At 39.9% G+C, this 23868-nt stretch overlaps 1 protein-coding gene across 1 annotated transcript; it reads left to right on the top strand.

Annotated features, from left to right (window-relative positions):
- LOC120547182 (triadin-like) lies at positions 1 to 23643 on the top strand. Its single transcript, XM_039782657.1, has 6 exons — positions 1 to 22; positions 15477 to 15675; positions 17879 to 17920; positions 22367 to 22414; positions 22570 to 22731; positions 23399 to 23643. Exons 2-6 carry the CDS (start codon positions 15489 to 15491, stop codon positions 23419 to 23421), a joined length of 462 nt encoding a protein of 153 aa, XP_039638591.1. The 5' UTR covers positions 1 to 22; positions 15477 to 15488; the 3' UTR covers positions 23422 to 23643.
- The last annotated feature ends 225 nt before the right edge of the window (positions 23644 to 23868 follow it).

The raw sequence follows: 23868 nt of genomic DNA, 5'->3' as shown, positions 1-23868 counted from the left end.
GAAGGCACTCTGGGCCATTCAGGTAGGTACTGGATACATCCACCTGACGTGCATTGCCATCAGTCTGTTTGTGAAGAGTTGTTCACAGCCAAATACGTTTGTTAAAGCTGGCATTGAAAACAAAATGAAGAGCCAACACAAATGTAAAATAGGCTTTTTATATTTGGGGAGCCAAGAAAATCTAAAAATGTGAGAAAGGAATCTTTGAAAACAGTTCTGTCTCTTTACACTCTTAAGTCTGATATAATAGAAATGAATATGTTAAAATGAAACGTTCATTAGCAGACATTGCTAAATTGACTTTTCCCCCCGCATACACACATCGGGAGCAATTCCAAGTTCAGTGTCTTGCTCAAGGACACTAAGACATATCAAACCACTAAGTCTTCGATTACAGGATGCTGAGGTACAGAGAGTTTTCAAAAAATCTACTATAAATTTCTTCTTTTTTTTTATACCTTGAGCAGTACAAATGTGTGACAGATTCAGATACAAATTTTACATTGTGGGCTTTCATTTTCTGTACTGTTCTATTGTATTGTATTCTATACTAACACATTGTCACTCAATGACAGATATAAAAAGCCCCAGGCCCATTGGATTTAGCAGATTTCATGCTAATACACACATCAACTCCACTGGTTGACATAATTATCTGAAACAGCAAGAAATCTTTCCTGGCCAGCACAGTGTGTGTGTGTGTGTGTGTGTGTGTGTGTGTATGTGTGTGTGTCTTATCCCATCAGTAGTATAGCTGTGGGCTGGTTTACATTTGCATAATGAAGTCAATAACACTGGCCTCCTGGGAGGGAGGATGGTGACATTATTACTAATTTAATAAGAAGAGCTGTGTGTGTGTGTGTGTGTGTGTGTGTGTGTGTGTGTGTGTGTGTGTGTGTGTGTGTGTGTGTGTGCGTGCGCTCGTGCGTGCGTGCATGCGCACGTATGTGTGTGTTTAGAGAGGGAAAGAAACACAGTGGGACAGTGTGTGGTATAGAGAGATATGCTGTGTCACAATCCGGATATTTCTGTTAGTACACTTCCATGTAGTACACTTTTGAATTTTGACAGCATAGTGTTGCTTTAAACTGTACATGGCCATAAACCTCATCTTGACCCTCTTCTGGGCGGGGCATTACCGCCACCTATTGTTGTCTGCCAAAGTATTCCTCAGCCACCACCACAATTTCAGTGGTCCTTTCCCTTAATCTACGTAGCAAAGATGGCGACCACAGAGGGTGAGAAGTGTCCAGCATTCCATACTCCATACCATTGCCATTATATTGCCATACTTGTCAGTGTGACAAGCATTCTCCACTTAAAATAGCAAGTGTGAGTACAGAAGTACGCAAATTGAGACACAGCGATAGAGATAGGTAAGTGCGGGAGGTGAAAAGAGAAAAGGAAGGGAGACGTAAAGAAAGCAATTTCTGGAGCAGAAGGGAAGGAGAGGGAGGAAGTGAAACTAGAACAGGTTGGATAAAGAAAGTAAAGGAGGTTAAGGGAAAGAAAGAGGGAAATAGAGTGGACCAAGAGGTGAGGGTGAAAGGAGGACATAAAGTAAGAGAAGCAAAGAGAAGTGTGGAGGAGGGGGAAAGCTACAAGGTGAGAGAAAAAAGGGAGACAAAACAGGAGGCAGGTGAAGGAGTCAGACAGTAATTACGAAGCAGAGAGAGAGAGACAGAAATGTATGGTAGATGTGTGACTGTTGTGTTCTTCACTTCTGTTTAAATCATAGACTCTGTGCCATTATCGCCGTTCTCTGCTGGTTCAAGGCCTGTAGTTGTCTGCACGTCCAAAACAGGTTGCTGTGGCCCTGTGGCAGCATTACTAACACGGAGCACACAGAGCATGAGCCAGCCTGTGGACCCAAAATACATTTCTAATTGAAAGCTACGCAGACATTTTTTTTTTTTTTTTTTTTAGTCTTTTGCAGTCAGTGGTGGAGTTGGTCACAGCCAAATATGTTTGTTAAATCTGGCATTAGAAACAGCATGAAGTGCCAACACAAATGTAAAATAGGCTTTTTAGATTTGGGCCTGCCAGAAACCTCAAAATGTGTGAAAACTGTTCTGTCTGTATACTCCTTAAAAGCCCAGCGTAGCATCGATGCTACGCCATGAGTGTGTGTGTGTTTGTGTGTGTGTGTTTGTGGGTGTTGTTTTTACAGAGAGATACATTTTGAAGAGTTAACACACAAAAACCTCCTGCTGTGAGATTTTTAACGGTTGCATGAGACTCAACTTCAGAGCATCACTTTCAAAATGAAAGGATATATTTGGCTCTTTGAAATCCTCAGCCCAGAGAACTTCACAGCTCCTCGGGCCCTGGCTAAGGTTCAGAACCTCAGACAGCGGCAGAGCTATCCGTGCCCGCCTGTTCAGCACCATGGACAGTGAACAAGCACAGGCACACACCTGTGGCAGCTGGGAGACACAGCTGGATCTGATCAGGACCAAAACGTTGCTCCAACAACAAGAACTGCTGCACTTCCAGCAGCGCTTCAATTCACATGTAGACCCAAACACGTAAGGCTCTGCATTGTGTAGCCGCAACTTCTGACTTCCTTCATGCCTTTCAGCAAACGTAAAGGTTTTCATGTTAACTTTACAAATTCTAGTATGTCACTACTGGCATGACCTTAAAAGCCGAGACACACCGAGCCGATAATCGGCTGTTGGACAGTCTGGCGAGGTCAGTGACTCGAGTCTGTTCCGTGTGTTCCGTGCCGTCGTCCGTCCGAGGGGCCGTTGGCCTTCATTTTAGCCGATTTGACATGTATAATCGGCGGGGCGATCACTGCCGGCAGTCGGACTCACATGATCCATCTGATTGGTAGAGTGCTAACCCGGAAACGGGGAGCATAATGAGCGTGACTAGAGTCTCTCAAAATCTGACGAAAATCTTTTAAACTGACCTTTGTCGAACTGAAATGAAGACAGATTCAGCAACTGCATGGCCTATTTCTCGCTTAAAATGTTTTCAGAAACACGTTTCGGTGAACTATTTTAGTACAATATGAGATTGTATTCTGAACAAGCCACCATGACAGTCTGTTTTTGAATTTCCGGAGAAACCAGACCCACGTGACGCATTCGTCCAATCAGCTGCCGGTTTTCATTTTTGGGCGACAAAACAGATTAGCGCCGCCTGCTGTTATGGAGACGTCGCTTTGGTGTGTTCCGAGGCACTTTTTTGACCAACTCGGGGAGAATGATCAGTCCAACTGCCTTTTCTGCTGAGGGTCGGCCGTCTGGTCAGTGTGTCTGGGCCTTAAGTCACACCTTTAAGACTCCAATTAGTGTTATGTCCACTAAAAGCTTTTTTATTAGTTACCAGTAAGTCAGATAATCGATTTTTCTACTTTTCTACAAACCTGCCATGTGGTGTGGAACCCTCTAGAACAAGTATGCCTTCTGACTTGTGTCCGCAGACTGTAGGGTTCATTCAATCAGGAAAGACTTTGTTGCAGATATACAAATATTTATTATAGATGAGCATAATATGAACAATGAATAACATGAATACATGAAATGAGGGACATTTAAAGCAACATGTCATTCTGTGATTGGATCATGATTTCGTTGCCAATTCTGATTTGTTTACTGAAGAGTGCACGCCTCTTAACAGCTGAATAGAATTAGGGAGAGATAGTGGTTATTGCAGTCATAGAAGTCTTCCTGAAAGAATTTGCGCTGAGCTTCATTAGAAAACACCAGGAAGTTGCATTTTGTCACTAAGCTAGTACCTTGGGGTGTCATTGCAACCAAGTGATTATGGTGCATACAGGAGTTAAATTGGGATTTATGGGGTACCGATGGTTTACACATACCACACTTGTACAGTTTAGAAACTACTAGAAAGTAGTTCCTATACCTATACCCAAAAACTTTTTATTTATGTGTGTGTGTGTATGTGTGTGAGTGTGTGCGTGTGTTAAAGTGTTGGTTCACGAAACACTGAAATTCCTGTCCATGCATAAAAATAGACATTTCTTTGCAGTGAGGCAACTACAGTATCTATGGTAACTTACTGTAATAGGCTTAGGCCTATCTGTTGCCTTTTGTTTCATTTACTTAGGTGATTAGCAGATCATGCAGATGGCATTGCATTCAAGCAGCAAAACTGAAAACTGCCTGTAATAATCTACTTGACACACCCTAAAAAAGTGATCATCCAGAAGAAACAAGATTTGGACTTTTGCTGATGTTAAACATGTTCAGCTTGGACGCATTCTGATGATTTCACTGTATGAACTTGGAGTCTCTGTGCAACAGCTTACCTGTTAGGCAGTGGTGGGATATAACAATGCGTACATTTACTCAAGTACTGTACTTAAGAACAAATTTAAGGTACATAAGTACAGTAATTAGTATAAGAGTCTTTTCTTTTCATGCCACTTTCTACTTCTACTCCACTACATTTCAGAGAGAAATATTGTACATTTTACTCCACTACATTCATCTGACAGCTTTAGTTACTAGTTACTTAAAAATTTAGATTTTTGCACACAAAACACATATAGTTTATTAAATACAATTTTTTATTATAAATTAAACTACCCAACAATATAACGGCCTACAAGTCCAGCTGAAATGATTAGATGATTAAGCATTTAGTTGATTGACAGAACTGTTTTGATCGATTCGAGTACTTTTACTTGTAACAGAGTATTTTTTACAGTGTGGTATTTGTACTTTTACTTAAGTAAAGGATATGAATACTTCTTCCACAACTGCTGTTAGGTTACCATGAGATCACAATGCATCATGTCAGTTGACATGTAATAGTTGAAAGCAATTGAAGTGCAAGTGAAATTATACCATTCTAAACTTCAAGCTGAGCGGAGCTCTAATAAACCAGAATAAGTGAAAACACCTGAGCAGAGCCTTTAAATGGAGCAGAGCCATTGTTAATATCATTAGTTACACCTGTGCTTTTCTAAGACCTAAATGCATGAAGACAGAAGAGGCACTATAGATGTGTATTTTTTACAGTAAAGAATAAATATGGCATACGATTAATTATCTGGTGACGATTGTTCAACGATATGTGATAATAATAATATAATGGTCTACAGGAACACGACAAAGTCTCACTTACAGTAATGAGATCGTTTTTGTCTTCTCTTGTAGATTATAGAGTAAGCTGTAAACAACAGTGGAATGTAACTAAGTACATTTACAAGTACTGTCTTTAAGTACAAATTCAAGGTTCTTGTACTTTACTCATACTTTTGGAGAATAGACAACCCAATCTGTCGTTATGGGGAAGACTGCTGTCGTTTACTTTTAAAAAAACATTATTTTTACACACACACACACACACACACACACACACACACACACACACACACACACACACACACACACACACACACACACACACACACACACACACACACACACAGAGACATGAGTGTTCTTGTTGATTGCTGTTAGTTTCATCAGTTACTTTGGATGGTTTGCTTCATTAGAACATATCTCTTGGGTATACACATTGTGTGTGTGTGTGTGTGTGTTTGTGTGTGTGTGTGTGTCTATCTGACAAAAAAAAAATGAAATGACAGATAAATAACTAAAAATCTAAATGTGTCTAACAGTAAACATTTATTGGGTGGCTGAGCCAAGAAAAGAAAGGAGACAGAAATGTGGGACACATGTGACAGATATATTTGGCTAAAGGCGAGGTAGTCAAAACTTTTCTGGAGAGGATCCAAAGAAAATATTACACTAATAATGCTTGGTCGGGTCTTGGTTTAAAAAAAAAGTGAAATGTGAAGTTCAGCCCCCTCCCCAACCCAGTAATTTTCCAACAGTCCCTAACTTTTAATTGTATATGGTCTTACAGAATTTAGGACCTGAATTTTATGTGTTGCATCTGCGTGTGTGTGTGCTTGCGTGTGTGCGCGCGTGGGTGTGTGTGTTAATTTGTGTTGCGTTATGTCCTCCAGCCCTCAGCCCCCTCTGTGCGCCCTACATATAAAGCAGTCCAGTCTAATGTTAACACCAGCTGCTATCTGTATCTCTAATTATAGCCTCTGCAGCGCAGGCTCCCAGGGCAAGACTGGGGGTCAGGTTACTTCTTCCCACTGCACACAAACCCTCGTTTAAACTGGGCATCAAAAACAGGTTTTGACAGGACTTAAGAACTCGAATGGGGCTCGACTAGATATTTATTGCTTTATTTACTCTTCACTTTGACCTCTGTTTGAAAAGGTGTAAATATTAGGAGGAAATATGTTTCCCCTGGAGAAAGTGAATAGTTGGAAGGATGGTTGGGAGATTCAAAAGTCTAATGTTCTGAGTACTTCATTTTTAAAGTTGTTGTCGAAGGCACAAAGTGAATAAGTTTGGTCTCCCGTTGTGTAACTGGTGCTGTTGTTGTTGTTGGAGGACCCACCATCATACTAAAGCATATAATCAATGAAACTAAATCAATGATAGCACTTCTTCAGTCACTTTAGAGGTGTAAGGGAATTAACTTGATATCTTTGCAGTGGACAGGTCCGGTATAGGTGAGGTCAGGAAGGCAATAATGGGCCTCTCAGAGGAGGAACACTGATGTAACATCAGCTGTTAGCTGCCTCTGGCTGCCTCCATCATTAAACACATGATTAATAAACTCTGTGTTTCCGAGACACACATACACACGGCACAGGAGACTTTTAGACCCTTTCCTCTTCACTTTGTTCTTTTCGCTTCCTCCTTTTCCTTGATCCTTTTGCTCCTATACCCCCTGTTTTCTTCCGCTCCACTGTCTTCCCCCCTCTTTTCACTTCCACTATCTCTCTATTTTGGACTTTCAGAGGGGGCAGGGTGACTCTCAGTATGTCAACCCCTTCTCTGTCTCTCTCTCTTTCTGTTTTACTGTCTAGCAGTTAACCAGCTAGAAACTGATCAGAAACTTTGACTCTTGGACACAAACTGATTCCTTCAAGAAGAACTTTGAAATTAACAAGAACAATAAACAATCCAAAGAGCTGTTTTCTGGCTTTCCTTCCGTTTTCTCCTGTGGGGAAGGTTTTAGTGTATTTTTAGACCTGCTGTGATCCAGCTTAACTACAATCGCTGTATGCTTTCTGCTGGCGGGTTTGAGCGTTTTCCCTCAATCGTCTTTTTCTCACAATCAACTGGGGCCAAAGAGGATTTAACGAAGGAGTTACATGCACGTTTCTATGGTAACGGTGCATTTCCAGAGTCTTTGAAGGACTGAAGGTTATCACTAAACATCCAGCAAACTCAAAGCCCAAGGTACTGTAAAAATCCATGTCGCTCTGGCTGAACTTTCTAATAATGATCTGATACTGCATGCTGGAGGTCTACATAGTTATTCCTTCTTATTCCCATTTAAAATATCTACTAAAGGTTAGCTGCTAAGGATATACTGCCAAACTTTATAAGGTGGAAAACTTTAATGGTGTTTAAGGACTTTTAATGTTATGGTCAAATAAATCAAAACTAATGAACATTTGTGTTATAATCTACATGTTAGCTACAATGTCTTGCTTTATCTCCCTTGGGTTTGCTGTACACATTACTTAAAGGGGCGCTATGCAGTTTAGGCCATTTCTTCGCTGTTAGCGTGCAAGTTTCTCTATAGAGCTCCCCCTACAGCTTCGGAATAGATATTTGGCAGCTCCTATGTTTACTTGTGTCTGACTCCTTGCTCGGTCAGTCTGCCGTTTCCTCTTTCTTTGTTCCTCCGACAATGCTTTCATTTTTGCCGGCTCAGCCACGAAGATAGTGTGAAAAACTCCATCGCTACTTTGTTAGCCGGTTCCTGAATGGGCGTATGTGTGCAGTGTCGTGAAGCAATTCGTTACATCGCGGTTTTTCCGCTCACAGGCGCTAGGGGGGAGCGAGACGACCACCATTCAACTCGAAAAATGTCATATAACCATTCCAGTGACTCCGAAGCTGTTCAGTTAAGGTAAATTAAGCTAAAAAACTCTGCAGAGTTCCCCTTTAAGTCTCATTAATGTATCCTTACGTTGTGATTTTTTTTTTTTTACTTTGTAGAATAAATAAACTGGCAACACAGTGTTATTGTAGCTGTTTCAGCGGGTTCAGACAGGATGCTGAAACTATCGCTGCAGATCACGATGAAAGGCCCAATTGGTTAACATGGTTAACATAGGTCCAGAAAGCTTCTCAGTGCTTCCGCCTCCTCTCTGAACCTGCCGTGAGACTCAAACAGGTATGGCTGAATCTCTCCAATGTTTCTATTATAAGTAGTAATAGTGCTTCCAGCCCCTTTTCAGAGTTTTTAAAAACTTTTATGTGGGAAAACCATGTTAAACAACATATTAATCCATTAAATGCCACACTGTATCCTTATATTGCCACTTGCAGATATGTATTTTTTGTTATGACTACAAGCATATCAAGTGTGCACATGAGATAAAACATTTTTAAATGATCAGTTGAACATTTTTGCTCATAGACTCTTGTCTGGAACTCACTCTTCATTCTCGTACGCACCTGTTAAACCGGTGGCTTCCAACCTGACCTGTGCAGTACTTGTGCTTCCTTAACACAGATTAGGGCACGTGGGCATGATTTATGAGCCGTCCAATCAAACACTAGCCTAATTGTTTCAAGTGAGGGATTTGTAGAGGCTTGAAGAGTTGAAAGTATTCAGTATTTCATGAGAAAGAAATGTTATATTTTTTCTTTCTTTTCCCTTGTATCATCCTCGGATCTCTCAGGTGTGTCTTGGGATCCCCCAGGTTGGGAACAATTGCATTTGAAAAAAAAACTCGCTTTGATGTGATCTTTTGATGATCGATTACCTGTTTTCTCTCTTTTTTTACTCTTCTGACAGGGCCATATGTAATTTTTCAAATGTAAGGAAGAGACATGGTTGGCATGTAATTCCCTGCTTTCATTATCTGTGCGCATAAGCTAAGATTTCTTTTATCCGCTTATTCTGTTACAAAAAAACCTGCTTCATTGCTTTTAATTTAATGCCAGCTGATATTGTAATCTCAAGTAATGAAGTATTTTTATCATCAAGAAAAAGTACCAATACAACAATGCAAAAATACAAAAAAAAGTAAAAAATCTTGCAGTCAGAATTCTACTTTGGGAGAAGTATATAGGTACTGTAAGCAAAATGTACTTAAAGGTCCCATGACATGGTGCTCTTTGGATGCTTTTATATAGACCTTAGTGGTCCCCTAATACTGTATCTGAAGTCTCTTTCACGAAATTCAGCCTTGGTGCAGAATTACAGCCACTAGAGCCAGTCCCACAATGAGCTTTCCTTAGGATGTGCCATTTCTGTGTCTGTAGCTATTGAGGAGGAAGAGGGGGGGCAAGGTGGAGGGTCGGGGTGTGGCCTTGACCAACTGCCACTTTGCTCGTTTGAAAGCCATGATGTCTCTCTCTCATGGGTGGGCCAAATTCTGTGGCCGGGCAAAGCAGAGAAAGGGGAGGTAACCTTGCTCCTTATGACCTCATAAGGAGCAAGATTCCAGATCGGCCCATCTGAGTTTTCATTTTCTCAAAGGCAGAGCAGGATACCCAGGGCTCGGTTTACACCTATCGCCATTTCTAGCCACTGGGGGACCATAGGCAGGCTGGGGGAACTCATATTAATGTTAAAAAACTTCATAAAGGGAAATTTTCATGCCATGGGACCTTAAAAGTATCAAAAGTATTTCACTGTTGTAGCTGCTCGAGGTGGAGCTCCTTTCATTACTCTACAGTATATACAGTTTGTAGTTCACAGTGGTTCCCAACCTAGGGGTCAGGGCCCTTAACAGGGTCTCAAGATAAATCTAAAGGGTCGTAACAGGAAACGAAAGAAGAAGAAAAAAGATGTGCGGCAGTAAATAGAACAGTCATATGTGGCGTTTTTGGGAATCAACCTGTGATGTCGTTTAGGTATAAGGATGTGTTGAATGACTCACACGCTCCACACTGCTTTTGTCGCCATTCATTTGCCCTTAAACACCAGATAGTAGCCTGCGCCCACATCGTTCTAATTCTGTTCATTCCTTTGGTGTGGAGGAGGCAGCAGCAGCAGTTGGTGTCCTTGTGGTGTGTGTGTGTGTGTGTGTGTGTGTGTGTGTGTGTGTGTGTGTGTGTGTGTGTGTGTGTGTGTGTGTGTGTGTGTGTGTGTGTGTGTGTGTGTTTTTTTGTGTGTGTGTGTGTGTGTGTGTGTGTGTGTGTGAAGATCAGCTAAGCACTTAACAACAGGTGGTTTGGGTCATCAGGACAAATAAATACGTACTGCGAAGGGGAAATGTTTGCAGACTGTGACTCAAGCTACGACAGTTACTATAAAACATGGGCTATGGAAGAGAACTATACTGTAATTTGATGCTTTGGAGAATAGTGGCGAAGTGGATGATAGCAGCTTTTTCCTCTTCGCTCTGCTGTATGACATTCAGACTGTGCTCCGACCTTCTGTCATTGGAACATCGTGACTGTTTTACCTGCTGTGGATCAATGTGTCGGCCTGACCAGCCGTTGCCAGGCCTTCACTAGATCAATGCTCAGCACACACACACACACACACACACACACACACACACACACACACACACACACACACACACACACACACACACACACACACACACACACACACACACACACACACACTCACTCAGCTCTACTTCTGAAATGACACTCGCCTGCTGTTGTTCACCAGATCAATGGTTAGCTTTCTTGACTCGAATGCACATTCGAGTGTGCGTGGGCAGAATTATGTTAAATTGATTTTGTAGTTTATCTGAATGCAGCAATAGAAAGGTCAGCCTGAGACAACCTGCTGAATCAAAAGACATCAATTGTTCTCAATATACAACCATCCTGGATCACATTGTACAGTCGATGGATAGATTTTTTGCAGTTCGTATACAAGAAATCAAAAACTAACAGAAAGTGATGCAATACATGTGCCATCAATCAAACTGGAAGGCTTCTGCCAATTAAGCAAACTCTACAAATAAGAGGCACTTTTTTTGAGTGAGTTTACTCTTTGCATTGCATTGTGGGACACTAGAGGACTAAATGTTTACATATTTCAAACATCGCTGCATTCATTTTGACCATTCTTTCTCTCTCTCTCTCTCTCTCTCTCTCCTCTCTCTCTCTCTCTCTCTCTCTCTCTCTCTCACCTCCCCCCAACTTTATGAAAGTATTGTAACAGTGAAGTCTTGTCAAAAATGAGCAGAGAAAAGTTTAGAGGCATCCATTACTGAATATCAGCTATATCACTTAATATTACTTGCGATCTGAAGAAGGCAGAGTGATGCCAAAAATGTATCAGCTATCAACTCAATCTGATAATTTCAATTTATTAACTAATCTTGTGTTTCTGTCTTGTCAGGGGGCCCTATGTCAAAATCTTGTTGTAAGACTTTATTATTTTAGTTTATATTGTGCTCATTAGGCCATTAACGAATAGGGTAGTTTAGTAGTCATCCACTACTCCCCAAAAGTCCACAGATTTCATGAAGTTTATGAATGTTATTTGTTTATTGAAAAACATCAATAGTGGCTGACACACAGTGGAACAAGCTGTCATAAGGACACATCATATAAGAAAATAGGCTATAAAAAAATTAGAAAAGTTAGACTATTCACCACAATGAAATGCCATAATGAAAGTGCAAAAAGAGAAAAAATCCAACGTCTGTGTGTCCCTGATAAACTGACAGTTACTCACTGTCGCTACAGCTAACCCCAATTTGCACTCCTGATTAGCGCTCAAGAAAATGTCCGCTGCTTTACCGCCTGCACTGCAGTGTCTTCAGTCACACAGAACAACTATGACTTGTTTACCCACACCGTCCACTGCTGCATATCTGATGTAATTACATGCATATCTGAGACATTGCCAGTACATCATTACTGCACCAAATTAAAACCACAGATGAACCATCATGCAACAATAATGCGCCCGTGTCGAATAATAGTTTTGATGGTCAAATATTTGAATAGTCGACTATTCTGGAGTACAGTACTAGTCTCAGGGCATATAATTTAGCTGCCATGTTTAGTCTGATCCATGCTCCATCATTGATGGGAACTTGGAGGTATACATGCACAGAGGACTGGTTGTGGGTTGATGGAGGGTTTAACCCTTGTTAACCCTCCAAAATTGAAAATTAACACAGTTTTTTGACGTTTTTGTTGTTTGTTTCCAGATGCTTTTGAGACCTTTTTTAAACCTTTTTGTCACTTAAATGCAACACTAAGACTAACTTCTTACCACAAGTTTTACACTTATTCTTGAAATTTATGGTCAACAAAACTCATTTATATGAAATTATACCTAATTTTATAAACCTAAATTATAAATGATTTGGACTAATAGTTAAAATCAGAAAATGTTCAATGGCTAATCACTGACTGGTATATGTCAAAGTTTTGCCAGGATATTGTTTTGAAACCATTAAAACATTTTTTTTTTTCAAACGCTACAAAATTTAATAGAAGACCAAACATTTTATGAAGGTAATCATTGATTTTACCTGAAGAACTTACAGAACCATCCATGTTATTTTGGGGCAATTTGGTTCAAAGGAAACCCATATTTCTGTATTAAAAAAACTTTGAAAACGGGTCAAATTTGACCCAAGGACAATACAAGGGTTAATAGGGGCCCAACATCGACGTTTTGCCATCGGGCCCTCTAACGGGTTAGTCCAGCCAAGCCAAAGTACTCTTGCTTTTTGCATCTAGCTCTTATACTTGCTGCATTCACGGTTTAATAGTCTTGTGCAGTCGAGTACACCGCCTGGGTTTGAGTGCACAGGCTACATAATAGGCTATAATATGGGCAATTTACTCATTGAAGCATTGAGAGTAAGTCTGTATAAGTATAATGAGGAACGAGGGGGACATTGTCACCAATCTACACTCGGCTATTAATTGACAGTGAAGATGAGAACCATTAGAGGCCAAACCGCCACCTAATTGTGTCAACGAGATTGTCATAATGACTGGTGTTAAATGCCTCAGCTGGACCAGCACAGAGCACACAGGACTCACGTGGCTCTGCATCCTTCAGGGCCTCATTAATAATATGGAGAAGGGCATATATATCAGTTCCTATTTGAATTCAAATCTCCACAACAGTGTAGCTATCACTTTGTAGTTGCAGATACGCTGTGTGTGAGGCAGGCAGAGAAACAGAAGGAAAAATAAATCATCTCAGGCCGTATAATGAACACAAACAACCTAACGCAGGCACATAATCATGTTATGGCACACGGCCCCGTCGCCATACAATGATGAAAACTTTCTTTGGAGAAGTAATTTGTCTTGTGGAGCAGATTTTTCAAAGTGAGATGGAAATTAATCTCCTCATCACCTCGGGTATCTCTGTCTGTCTCTCTCTCTCTCATCCTCATCCTCACATAAATAAAAATATACTTGAATTATTCACTGAGCACAGCTGCTGCTGTGTGCATTAATCAAAAAGACATGCTAAGATGAGTGCAACAGACAGGCATGTTGTACTGTTGTACTACATTTATACTGTAGATGCTACTCATATTAAGCACAGATTACAGTTACACAAATTGGGTTTAGTGGTGAATCTGGTGGGAAGATATCAATATCAGGACATTAGTATCAATACCACCATTGGCTGTAACCTTGTGTTTTCATACCAAAGACCTCACGGCAAAGTAGACCTTCCAACCCCACAATTTCTCTCATTTATTTTGAATTTTTTTTTCAGGTTTGTTTTAATGCTAAAGACAATTTTAATAGTGAGATTGGCAATTTTTTAGAGAACTTGGAAAACTTAGAGACATTACAGAACTCAGAGAACAGTCATAGTGACAAAAAAACAGAAAATGATCCACCGACTGTACATTTCCTGTCAGCTCTATGTAGCCTTTTTAGTGTCGCTCCAATCATTGCTTTGGTTTTCAGGTTGGCAACATAACTGTTTTGGTTAGCTCCCACCGCAGCAGGCAGCTGCTTTCAGCAAAAAACTGAATGCTGATTGGTTGCTCTTCATGTGCTAGATGTCTAAGTTCGCCATATCAAGTTTAAAGGTGATAATATGTCAAAGTTGTGTTTCCAGCTTTTTTGTTGCTGCCCCCTGATGACCCAAAAAATCTGTGAATGCATGTTTAAAGGGGTGCTCCCCCAATTTTGGACTTGGAGACTAGAAGTTTATAACAGAGAGCCTAACTGAAAAAAAAAATGGTGATCAAAAGAAGCATTCTGGGCACAGAGGTTTGGGCTTTTTGTTATTCTCTTTCAAATCACACTTTAGTGAAATACTAAATTGTGACTTCAAAAATGTTAATCAAAACAGCAATTTATAATTCGAATCCCATTACTCTAATTTGCTTAAATTAGCTTTTAGCTATGTTATTAGCTAATATTTGTGTTATGTCATCTCACTTTATTAGCAGACACAGACTATTTTGGGGTTTCAACTCAATCTATTCTTGCATTTTCTTTTGGCATTTTTTAATGTGGTTGGAAAGCAGACAATTTTCGGTAACACTTTACTTGAAGGTATCTACATAAGAGTGACATGACACTGTCATGACCCTAACCCTAACTTGTCATGACAAAAACCGAATGACACTTAAAGGTCCCATGAGATGGTGCTCTTTGGATGCTTTTATATAGACCTTAGTGGTCCCCTAATACTGTATCTGACTAAGTCTCTTTCCCAAAATTCAGCCTTGGAGCAGAATTACAGCCACTAGAGCCAGTCCCACAATGAGCTTTCCTTAGTATGTGCCATTTCTGTGTCTGTAGCTATTGAGGAGGAGAGAGGGGGGGGCAAGGTAGAGGGTGGGGGTGTGGTCTTGACCAACTGCCACTTTGCTCGTTTGAAAGCCATGATGTCTCGCTCTCATGGGCGGGCCAAAATCTCTGGGCGGGCAAAGCAGAGAAAGGGGAGGTAACCTTTGACCTTTAGTTCACCGATGGCCTGGCTGCTGGTTGTGGCTCTGGTCATCACATGGTCGGGAGTCGACATTGTTCTTTTTGATTTGCTCGACTATAAAACACTTCCAGATCGGCCCATCTGAGCTTTCATTTTCTCAAAGGCAGAGCAGGATACCCAGGGCTCGGTTTACACCTATCACCATTTCTAGCCACTGGGGGAGGCTGGGGGAACCCATATTAATGTTAAAAAAACTCATAAAGTGACATTTTTCATGCCATGGGACCTTTAATGACATAAGCGTTATGTCATAAACGTTTATGACTTGTTTATAATATTTATGACACGTTCATGACAGTGTCATGTCACTCTTATGTAGATACCTTCAAGTAAAGTGTAACCCACTTTTCTTTATGTCCCTCTTCCTTGCTCTCTTCATTATCTTCCTTTCTTTTTCGTAGTCGAGTCCTGCTGTTTCAAACTTCCCTCTCTCTCTCTCTCTCTCTCCCTCTCTCTCTCTCTCTCTCTCTCTCTCTTCTCTCTTTCTCTCCCTCTGTCTCCCTCTCTCTCTCTGCCCCGACCCCTCTTCCTGTCCTCAGCTCTCTTCACCAATGAGCAGTCAAGCCAACGGCAGGGAGGCGGTCCCTCCAGCTCAGACCAATCAGAAGACATTTTTGGATGATGTCATTTTGACCTTTAGTTCACCGATGGCCTGGCTGCTGGTTGTGGCTCTGGTCATCACATGGTCGGGAGTCGCCATTGTTCTTTTTGATTTGCTCGACTATAAAACTCTGACAGGTAACGACTCATTGTTGATTATTTCAGTTTTTATTGTCTTTTTAATCTTTTTATAGATTCTTTACATTTCAAATGAAGGTTTGCTATCAATTTTACCATTCAACGATGATTATAATTCCATCATAATGTGATTGTAATGTGCTTGTTATGTTTTATTATACCTAATGACACTTTCCTTCAACTCATTTATACCCATTCTTCAAGTATCATATATTAAACATCCATATTGCATCTGAGCATTTTTCAACAACCTTTCAGGCATTTTTGAAGCAGACTTCAAAAGTGGACGTGCTCTAATGAAGGTCGTCATTTTCAACGTACGTGTGTCGAGTTAGGGGAAACACACGGCATCTTATTTTTCCTTTCAGCACATGTTAATAATAACATGGTGGTGCTGGTTGTATTTAAAGTGGTGTGTTGTGTGTTTTCCTTCACTTGACAGACGGATGAATTAAAAATGACACACTGTTTTTAGAGTTATCACACTCACATCTTCACCTAGACTCTAAAATTAGCCCACCAGTTGATAGTTTATGTACAAGTGTAGAAATACAGCTGTGTACATACTGAGGTCTATCCACTCCCTCACTCCCATTTTCAATGTCATCACTGGTAGAATGGATTGAAAGGGCACTTCCTGTTGTTAACATGCATACTAATAACACAGTCACAGGGAGTTATCAGTCATCATTTAATAAAAAAATGTAGTTATCTAATTTAAAGTTATGATTTCTCTGGTTGACATGTACTACTTTAAAATGACATACATTGCCTGCTGCACTACAAAAATGAGAGCAGCTTTGTTTCGTCATATATTTCTAATCTTATCTCCAGCCCATAAGTTAATTGTCTTGAGTGATCAAGTTTCGTTTTCTGTGATCACACTTAATTCCTTCGTTGTCATGAGATAACAGAAGATACATTTCCCTGAGAACGCAACTATGTTACTGATTGATTAAAGTAAATGCAGCAGTCAAGATCTCCTTCAAACATTTTCCGTTCTGCTTAAGACTGCCTACTCGCTGGCATTGTGATCAGGCTTACAAGGCTCTGCTCACCCATTCATTTATATCTTGAGATAAAGAGAAACGTCTGATTGCAGCACAACAGGAGAAATCAAGAGAGAACAAACGTGCCGCACTCTTCAGCATGCATTTTGTTCAGCAGCACAAAATCTGGGACGCTAATTAGCCAAAGAAATGAAACCTAACTATTTTTTTTATTTAGGCGACTTTACACCTAAAGCAAAAGTTGATTGTCAGTTCTAGCTCAGAGGATGTTTCCCAAATCAACCGGAGTTTAGAATGCCAAAATAAAGAAAGCGGAAGGTGAGGGACATCCGACCTAAAATGAGGGACATCTGGCAAAACCTGGGGCGTAGCACACAATTCTGGGCCCTCTAGAAAGGTTCTCTCCTCACATGAGAGCCCTGGGTACCTATTTCCACCCCCAGTGTGTGACACCCCTGGGAGGAACCTCCGGCGGCACCGGAACAATAACCGTACATAAAATGTCGTTGATGTAGACTATTCGGCAATAAATCTAGAAGAATCTAGACAGCGTTCAATCGCTATAGACACAATTATTTGCTGGCGTGTCAGATAGAAAATGTGAAATTTGTCTACAGGCAAGCATTGAACATTTAAAGTATGGGGAAAAAGAGGTTTTCAATAATGAATGAATATACAGTATATTGTTATATAAATTAAGCTTTTTTCAGGGACATCCCTACTTTCTCTATACTTAGTAACAAATTCTATTGCTTTGTTTGTTGGAAATGATAGGAAAATGTTTCAGAAAAATCGACTTGTAAAATAAAGCATTAGCTTATAGTCACATAAGCATAATAGTAAAGCATTAACATGTAGTGATCTTAACAGACCGAACACACAAAGGTCAAACTGCCTCCGATCTTCCAACCACACAACAGGAAATCATTGATGATTTTTGTGAATTCCAGTGTGTGGTTAATTTACTGTGATAATGACCTCTCTATCAATTCTACTGCTCCTTATCACCCCCACCACTACTACACATCAACATGTAGGCTATTTGGACTATCCTACCGTGTAAGGATAGTCCTGCCTCACACATCCAACACATCCATCTTTAACTCCTCTCCTCACTCTCCTCCTTTCTTCAACCCCACCCTTCACCTCTTCTCCATCCTCATGCTGTCCATCACCTGCCATCCCATCCAAAGAGTACACATCATACTGTGACGACCCCGTGTGTTTATCTTCTGGTAAAAACAACAACAGCAAAACCACTAACAGTTTGACTGCTTGCTTGTACTACAGCGTTGCTTGCCCCAGACCAGGGATGATAAAGTTATACATGATCCTTGTCTAGTATGTGTCCAGTATTTCAAACACGAGCCTCTGTTTGTAACATTTTAAAGGGTAAATCAACACTAAAGCAGCACATATAGCCTGGCGCTCTCTATTGGTTGAAACGTATCATCAGCACATGTTTTCCACCAGCTGTCAACTTGCTACCTTACACTACTGTCCCGTTACTTACAAGTAGGGGTGGGAAAAATAATCGATTCTTAGATGCATCGCGATTCTCTCTAGAACGATTCGATTCTTGATTCAGATAAGTTAATAATCGATTTAAAAATATATATATTTTGAATGTGTTGACTTTTATTTAAAAGTTACTGTCTCCAGACAAGTACAAATAATAAAACAGAGTGACTGAAAGAGGATGGGGTAATGGACAACAACTTAGATTGTAGGCAAGAGTGCAGAAAAAAAACACACAAAAATGGCCAAAATAAAAAATAAATTTAATTTTGTATATATACACATGATCTAATAAGACATACATAATGATTTTAGGCAAAACACATATAGGCTGTTCATCTACTTTATCACATTACATCTGACACCTTCATGTTCTGAGAAGCCAATTCTCCACCTTTAAACATGACTGAGCCTCTGACATGGAAGATTACTGGGAGAGAAGGGGACTTTCACAAGCATGTTTAAGGCTTAAGCATGGAATGACTACAAAACAAAAACCTCAGTAGACATTTCATTAAAACTTCATTCAAACTTGTGTGTGACAAATATATGTCAAAATCTAAACTTTGTCTAGCTGCTTTGTCTAGGAAGTGATTAGCAAACTGAGTAGCAAACTCAGATTTATATGTATATTTTTAAAAATCATACATGGAAATTGTTGCATCGAGATGCATCGATAATCAGTTTAGAATCAAATCGTTAGCCTCTGAATCAGAATCGAATCGTGAGGTGCCATGAGATTCCCACCCCGAGTAGCTAGCTCATTAGCTCAGTAGATGTATTTTGTACCTTTTGACTGCTGTCTCATAACCATCTGCAAACCTTTTCCCTTTTGTGGAGCAATGCTACGATAAAGGAGGGTTTAATTAAACTCAGTGGTGCAACACAGTTAATAAGCTACGATAGCTTTCTCGATTTTGGACTCTCCAGCTCTCCGTTCTGTCAAAGGTTAGCACTGTCAAGACGGCTTGATTTTAGGAATATATGTGGCTAGCTTACCCGCTGTGCTAGCTTAAGTGTTCAGAGATGATTTACCCTTTGAGCATTGTTTCCTGATGTAAAACTTTTGTTAACTTAGTTAGTGACATGTTTGTTCTTGCCTGCTGTTGAAATGCAAACTGTTTATAAGCCTCTCAGCTACAGATGGATGGCATATTAAAGGAAAAAAGAGAGTGCTGTCTGACATCATATTCCTCAAAAATCTCCCATAGGTAAATTGGCATCTGTGTGACTGTTCCGTTGCACTCATTTATTCAGGTTTTCCTTTAATTTGTCAGCAGTCTGTGTATTCTCCATCCCTGTCTTTAGGTGCATGACAACTCAAAACGTGTGTCTGCGTTACTAGTGGGAAATTGCATGTATAGGCTACATCTGTGTTTCCTCTACCTTCTACATGACTAAGAAGCTGTGTGATACACAGGCTTGAAATAGACATAGGTAGTGGGTTACGACTATTGTGTCTAATGACGACATAAATCTGTTGGCCTGTTGGGATTGAGACCCTCAATGACATTATTTATTTCATGCAGAGATATCAACCGTAAGAGTAAGAAACGTTTCTCCCAGGGCTAAGGATAGTGCTGAGCTGAGGAGTAAATGCCCACAAAAAGCAACGCGTCCCCTATACATTGTAGTTATCTTCCATTTTCTGAAGCAAATATGCAAGTTGACAATGACAAAATGCTGGGCTGCATTTTTAATCACAAGGCTTTACTCCCATCATGACATTTCAATAAAGGCCAGTGTGTGTAAATGAAACAGCAAGGAGACATTCTTGGACAATAAAGAAGAAGTACAATTCTCCCTGTTGTGAAAGAGCTTGTGTGTGTGCGTGTGTGTGTGTGTGTGTGTGTGTGTGTGTGTGTGTGTGTGTGTGTGTGTGTGTGTGTGGAGAGGGAAAGAGAATAGACAACATAGCATCAGAAAAGAATAGAAATGGTGAGACAGAGACACACACACTAGGCCAATTAAATCAGTTTAATCGGTCATCTCATCAAACTCCTGTTCCTTCTTTATCTGACAGAGAGGCATGAGGCAACTTCTTACATAATGTATGTGATTATTCTAAAATGGGAACTTACTTAGATTGAGACAGATGGAAATGTTACAACCATCCAGTTTTTATTTACTCCAAAACAATCAAACAAAACTCTGCATCATTTAGCTTTTCTTATCCAGCTCAGATGCATCTCTTCCAGCTACTTTATGCTCTTTTCTTCTGAGAGGTTTTTCAGAAGCCCCCTGGGTTTTTTTGTTTTTATCTCTGTGGCACAATGTGTATATTTAATTTATTTTCTTTGTGTTTTATCATTTTGATGTGGCTGCTAAACTGCACAAAAATAAAAGGTAGAGAGAAGTAGGCAGACGAAAAAGAGACACAGGATGAAATCATGGAATAAGACTGAGACAGAAAATAGATTTTTTTAGAAAGAAGAGAGAAGAAGATACATGAATAAGAGGGATAAACAAAAGAGGACAGAAGGTAGAAAGGTAAAGCGGAAGAGAGACTGAATGAATAAGTAACGGCAATGAAAGGACAACAGAGAGTTAGCAGGGGGGGAAATGCTGGCCTTCTATTCCTGGTGTCTCTGTCTGGAGTGCCAATCAAAAGAAATGTCAGTGCATTAATCAGCTGTTTATGAGGATCATTTATACGACTCCTCCACATTGGGCAACAAACAGGCACAAAGTGTCTTCCACCTGGGAGAGGGAATATAAAAAAGATAGATTAATGAGAGCAGCCGCTGGGACAAAGCCGATGTGAATAGCAAAGAAGTGTCCATGTAGAAAAATTAAATAATCATAATAGTTTTAGATATAATTGTGGAGCTTGGCTTTGAAATGCCTCCTTAAAGGTGCAGTAGGTAAGACTTATAAAACTAACTTTCTGTCCTATTTGCTAAAACTGCCCCTATGTTCCAGTAGAACTACGTGAAATAGGTAATTTACTATTACTAACTTATAGCCTGTAGTGCGATTTGCAAAAATCCACAGCTCCCTGTTCAGATGCACCAATTAGGGCCGGGGGGGGGGGTGTCTAACTGCGTGTCAATCACTGCTCATGCACACGCATTCATTCTCCCTTGTAGGGGGGGGGCTTAGGAGACCGTTTTGGGCTTTAGTGGAAAGGGGGGAGGGACTGAGAAGTTGTTGATGTTCGAATTCTTTGGCTAAGTCCTGGATCTTCGCAATCCTACCTACAGAACCTTTAACCGTTGAACCCTGACCTTACCCACTGTTTCCCTTTATAAAGGATTCACAAGTTGTAGTTGACAGCTGTATTACTAATTAATAAAGCATTTATTAATGCTGTAAAGATCGGTCATAAACCATTAAAAAGGAAGAATGTTTGGGTTTGTTTTAAAAATCTCCATGCCTGGTTAGACATTCATTGTCAAGTTATTATTTAATTGTTAAGGTTAACTTTTGAAGACAGCATTGAGTCTGCAGTTGTTAATGGTGTTCTAAGTCATCAATCAGCATTACAGGTTTCAACAACAAAGCATTTGTAATTATAAAAGTTATTAAGTTAATGAATACATTTGTATGATTAGCCATTAAGTCTGAATTTTAAATTGTAATAATTGGTATAGCTGCTGGGGGAGGAAGAACACGAACCTGGCAACCCCAAATCCATTCTTAATACTGTCTTATAACTGATTTATAAAGCATTTGCATTTTTTAATTAATCATTAATAAAGGTATTATTTCCAACTTATAAACCTTTACAAAGGGTGTGTGTTATTAGAAATAGGTTGCAATTTCAGACTACTGAAGTTATATATAAATGCTGCTGAAAACTTGGTTGAGTTGTTGCCGTTTCTTGCCGTGTTCTCATCCAGCATGTCCTCCGCCTCATCGAGAGATACAGTAAGTTCTAACATGTTCTGTAAATTGGAGTGTGTTTTGTGTGTGATGTTTTTTTATTCCTTTTTTTATCATGTTTGCTCATAGCAGCAAAACAATACATCTAAAGCTGTAGGTGAGTGCGAATGATTGAAAATATAAAGATTGTTCTTCTGTGTGACTGTATCTATCTTTATGGATTCTCTCGCCTGTGTGTCTTTTCCCTCTTTGCATCTTTTTCTTTGTCTCTCTTCAAGCTGTACTCTACACTTCCCATCATGATGTCTCTGAAAACGTCATGTGTCTCTCGCCCTCAGGTCTCCCTCCTCCGTCTGCCATCGCTAAGAGAGGTTTGAAGGTTAAAGGCAAGCACATAGTTCACGTTTACTTTCTCGAGTTCAATTTTACTCATTAAAATATCTTCTATCTAAATATTTCATTATATCCCACTATCATCTGCTTTACAATATATTTGTTTTTTGTTTTCTGATATATTGTTCTATTTCTTTATTCATTTAAGGTGGTTTTCGTCCAATAAAATCAAGCCCTGCTGGAGTCCCAGTTGATGTCACGGCTCAGGAGAGCACCGATTGGTTGGAGATGATATGGACTTTTGCAGCCAGTTTGGTAGCTCCTGATGAGGAGGAGGAAGGTATTCACCAGCTAACTGAAACCATCACATGTAAGAAAACATCCCCTCATACTAATTAACCATTTCATGACAAAGACGATTCATTGTGAATAAGACGCTTATCTCCCTGACATCTTATTCGAGACAAATAATGCATGAAACACTTTAATATTCTGAATTAGGACTGTTAAACAGCATGGAAATGTATTGAAAAGCAAATGATATGCCCATCATTATAATCCAGGCCGTGCAGATAGATGATGGAGCTGTCAGAACGTAATCACTCACTGACTAACAGTTATAATGAATGTGACGCCCTTTTAACCCGCTTAATTGTGGAAATATATTAGGCATAAAAATAAACTTCCAGTCTCATCTTCTTCATTCAATTATCAGAACCAACGGCCCATTAAAAATACTGCTAATTAACTGTAGTGAAAACTTGAACTGGAGCGCTAATGTAGTTCACAATACTTCAACAACACCTAATAGCTCTTATTCAGATTGAGTAGCAGAAATATATGTTAGCCACAGTTATTTTAAACAGAAGAAACTTACAGAGGTACAAGGTCAAAACAACAGCAGAAAGACAGAAGAAAAGATAATTATGTTACGCGGGCAGCTTAATAGTTATTGCTTCCTACAGGTTTGGGGTTTAATATTCACACCTGCAATAACTGGGCCTGATGCACACGTCGTTCTCTTTTCTGAACTTCAGCTTTCCACTCCGAGGAGCTCTGAACAAGAGGAGCGTGGAGGAAGGACAATAATTGACGAGTACTGTATGAAGAGCCGGAAAAAGGAAGAGAGAGCCAAAAGAGAGGAGTGTCTGACTTAAGTGGAAGGGAGGATGTAAAGAACTGGAGGAGGAAGAGAATGTACAGTTTGTCACAGTTATGTTTCTTTATGTCTGTCGTTGCTAACTGGAATGTGATCAATAAAAACTGACCATTTAAAAACGTAGCTTTGGTTTCTATCTGAGTGTAACACCATTATGGTCTTTAATCATATCTGTTTTCTGCACACGGTTTCGGGATTTTCTTAAAAAAAAAAAAAAAGAGTACTTATCTTTTAAATCAACAGTGTGATAATAATGCACATTACAATGTTCCTCATCGTTCTATATACTGTTAACGAGCTGCATCCTGCACTACTGCGGAGCCCTGAAACTAACACAATATCAAAAGA

Source organism: Perca fluviatilis, chromosome 18 (assembly GCF_010015445.1).
Source record: "Perca fluviatilis chromosome 18, GENO_Pfluv_1.0, whole genome shotgun sequence".
In the NCBI taxonomy this organism is placed as follows: domain Eukaryota; kingdom Metazoa; phylum Chordata; class Actinopteri; order Perciformes; family Percidae; genus Perca; species Perca fluviatilis.
Note: the sequence above shows the minus strand (reverse complement) of the source record. Positions and strands in the feature narration are given on the sequence as shown.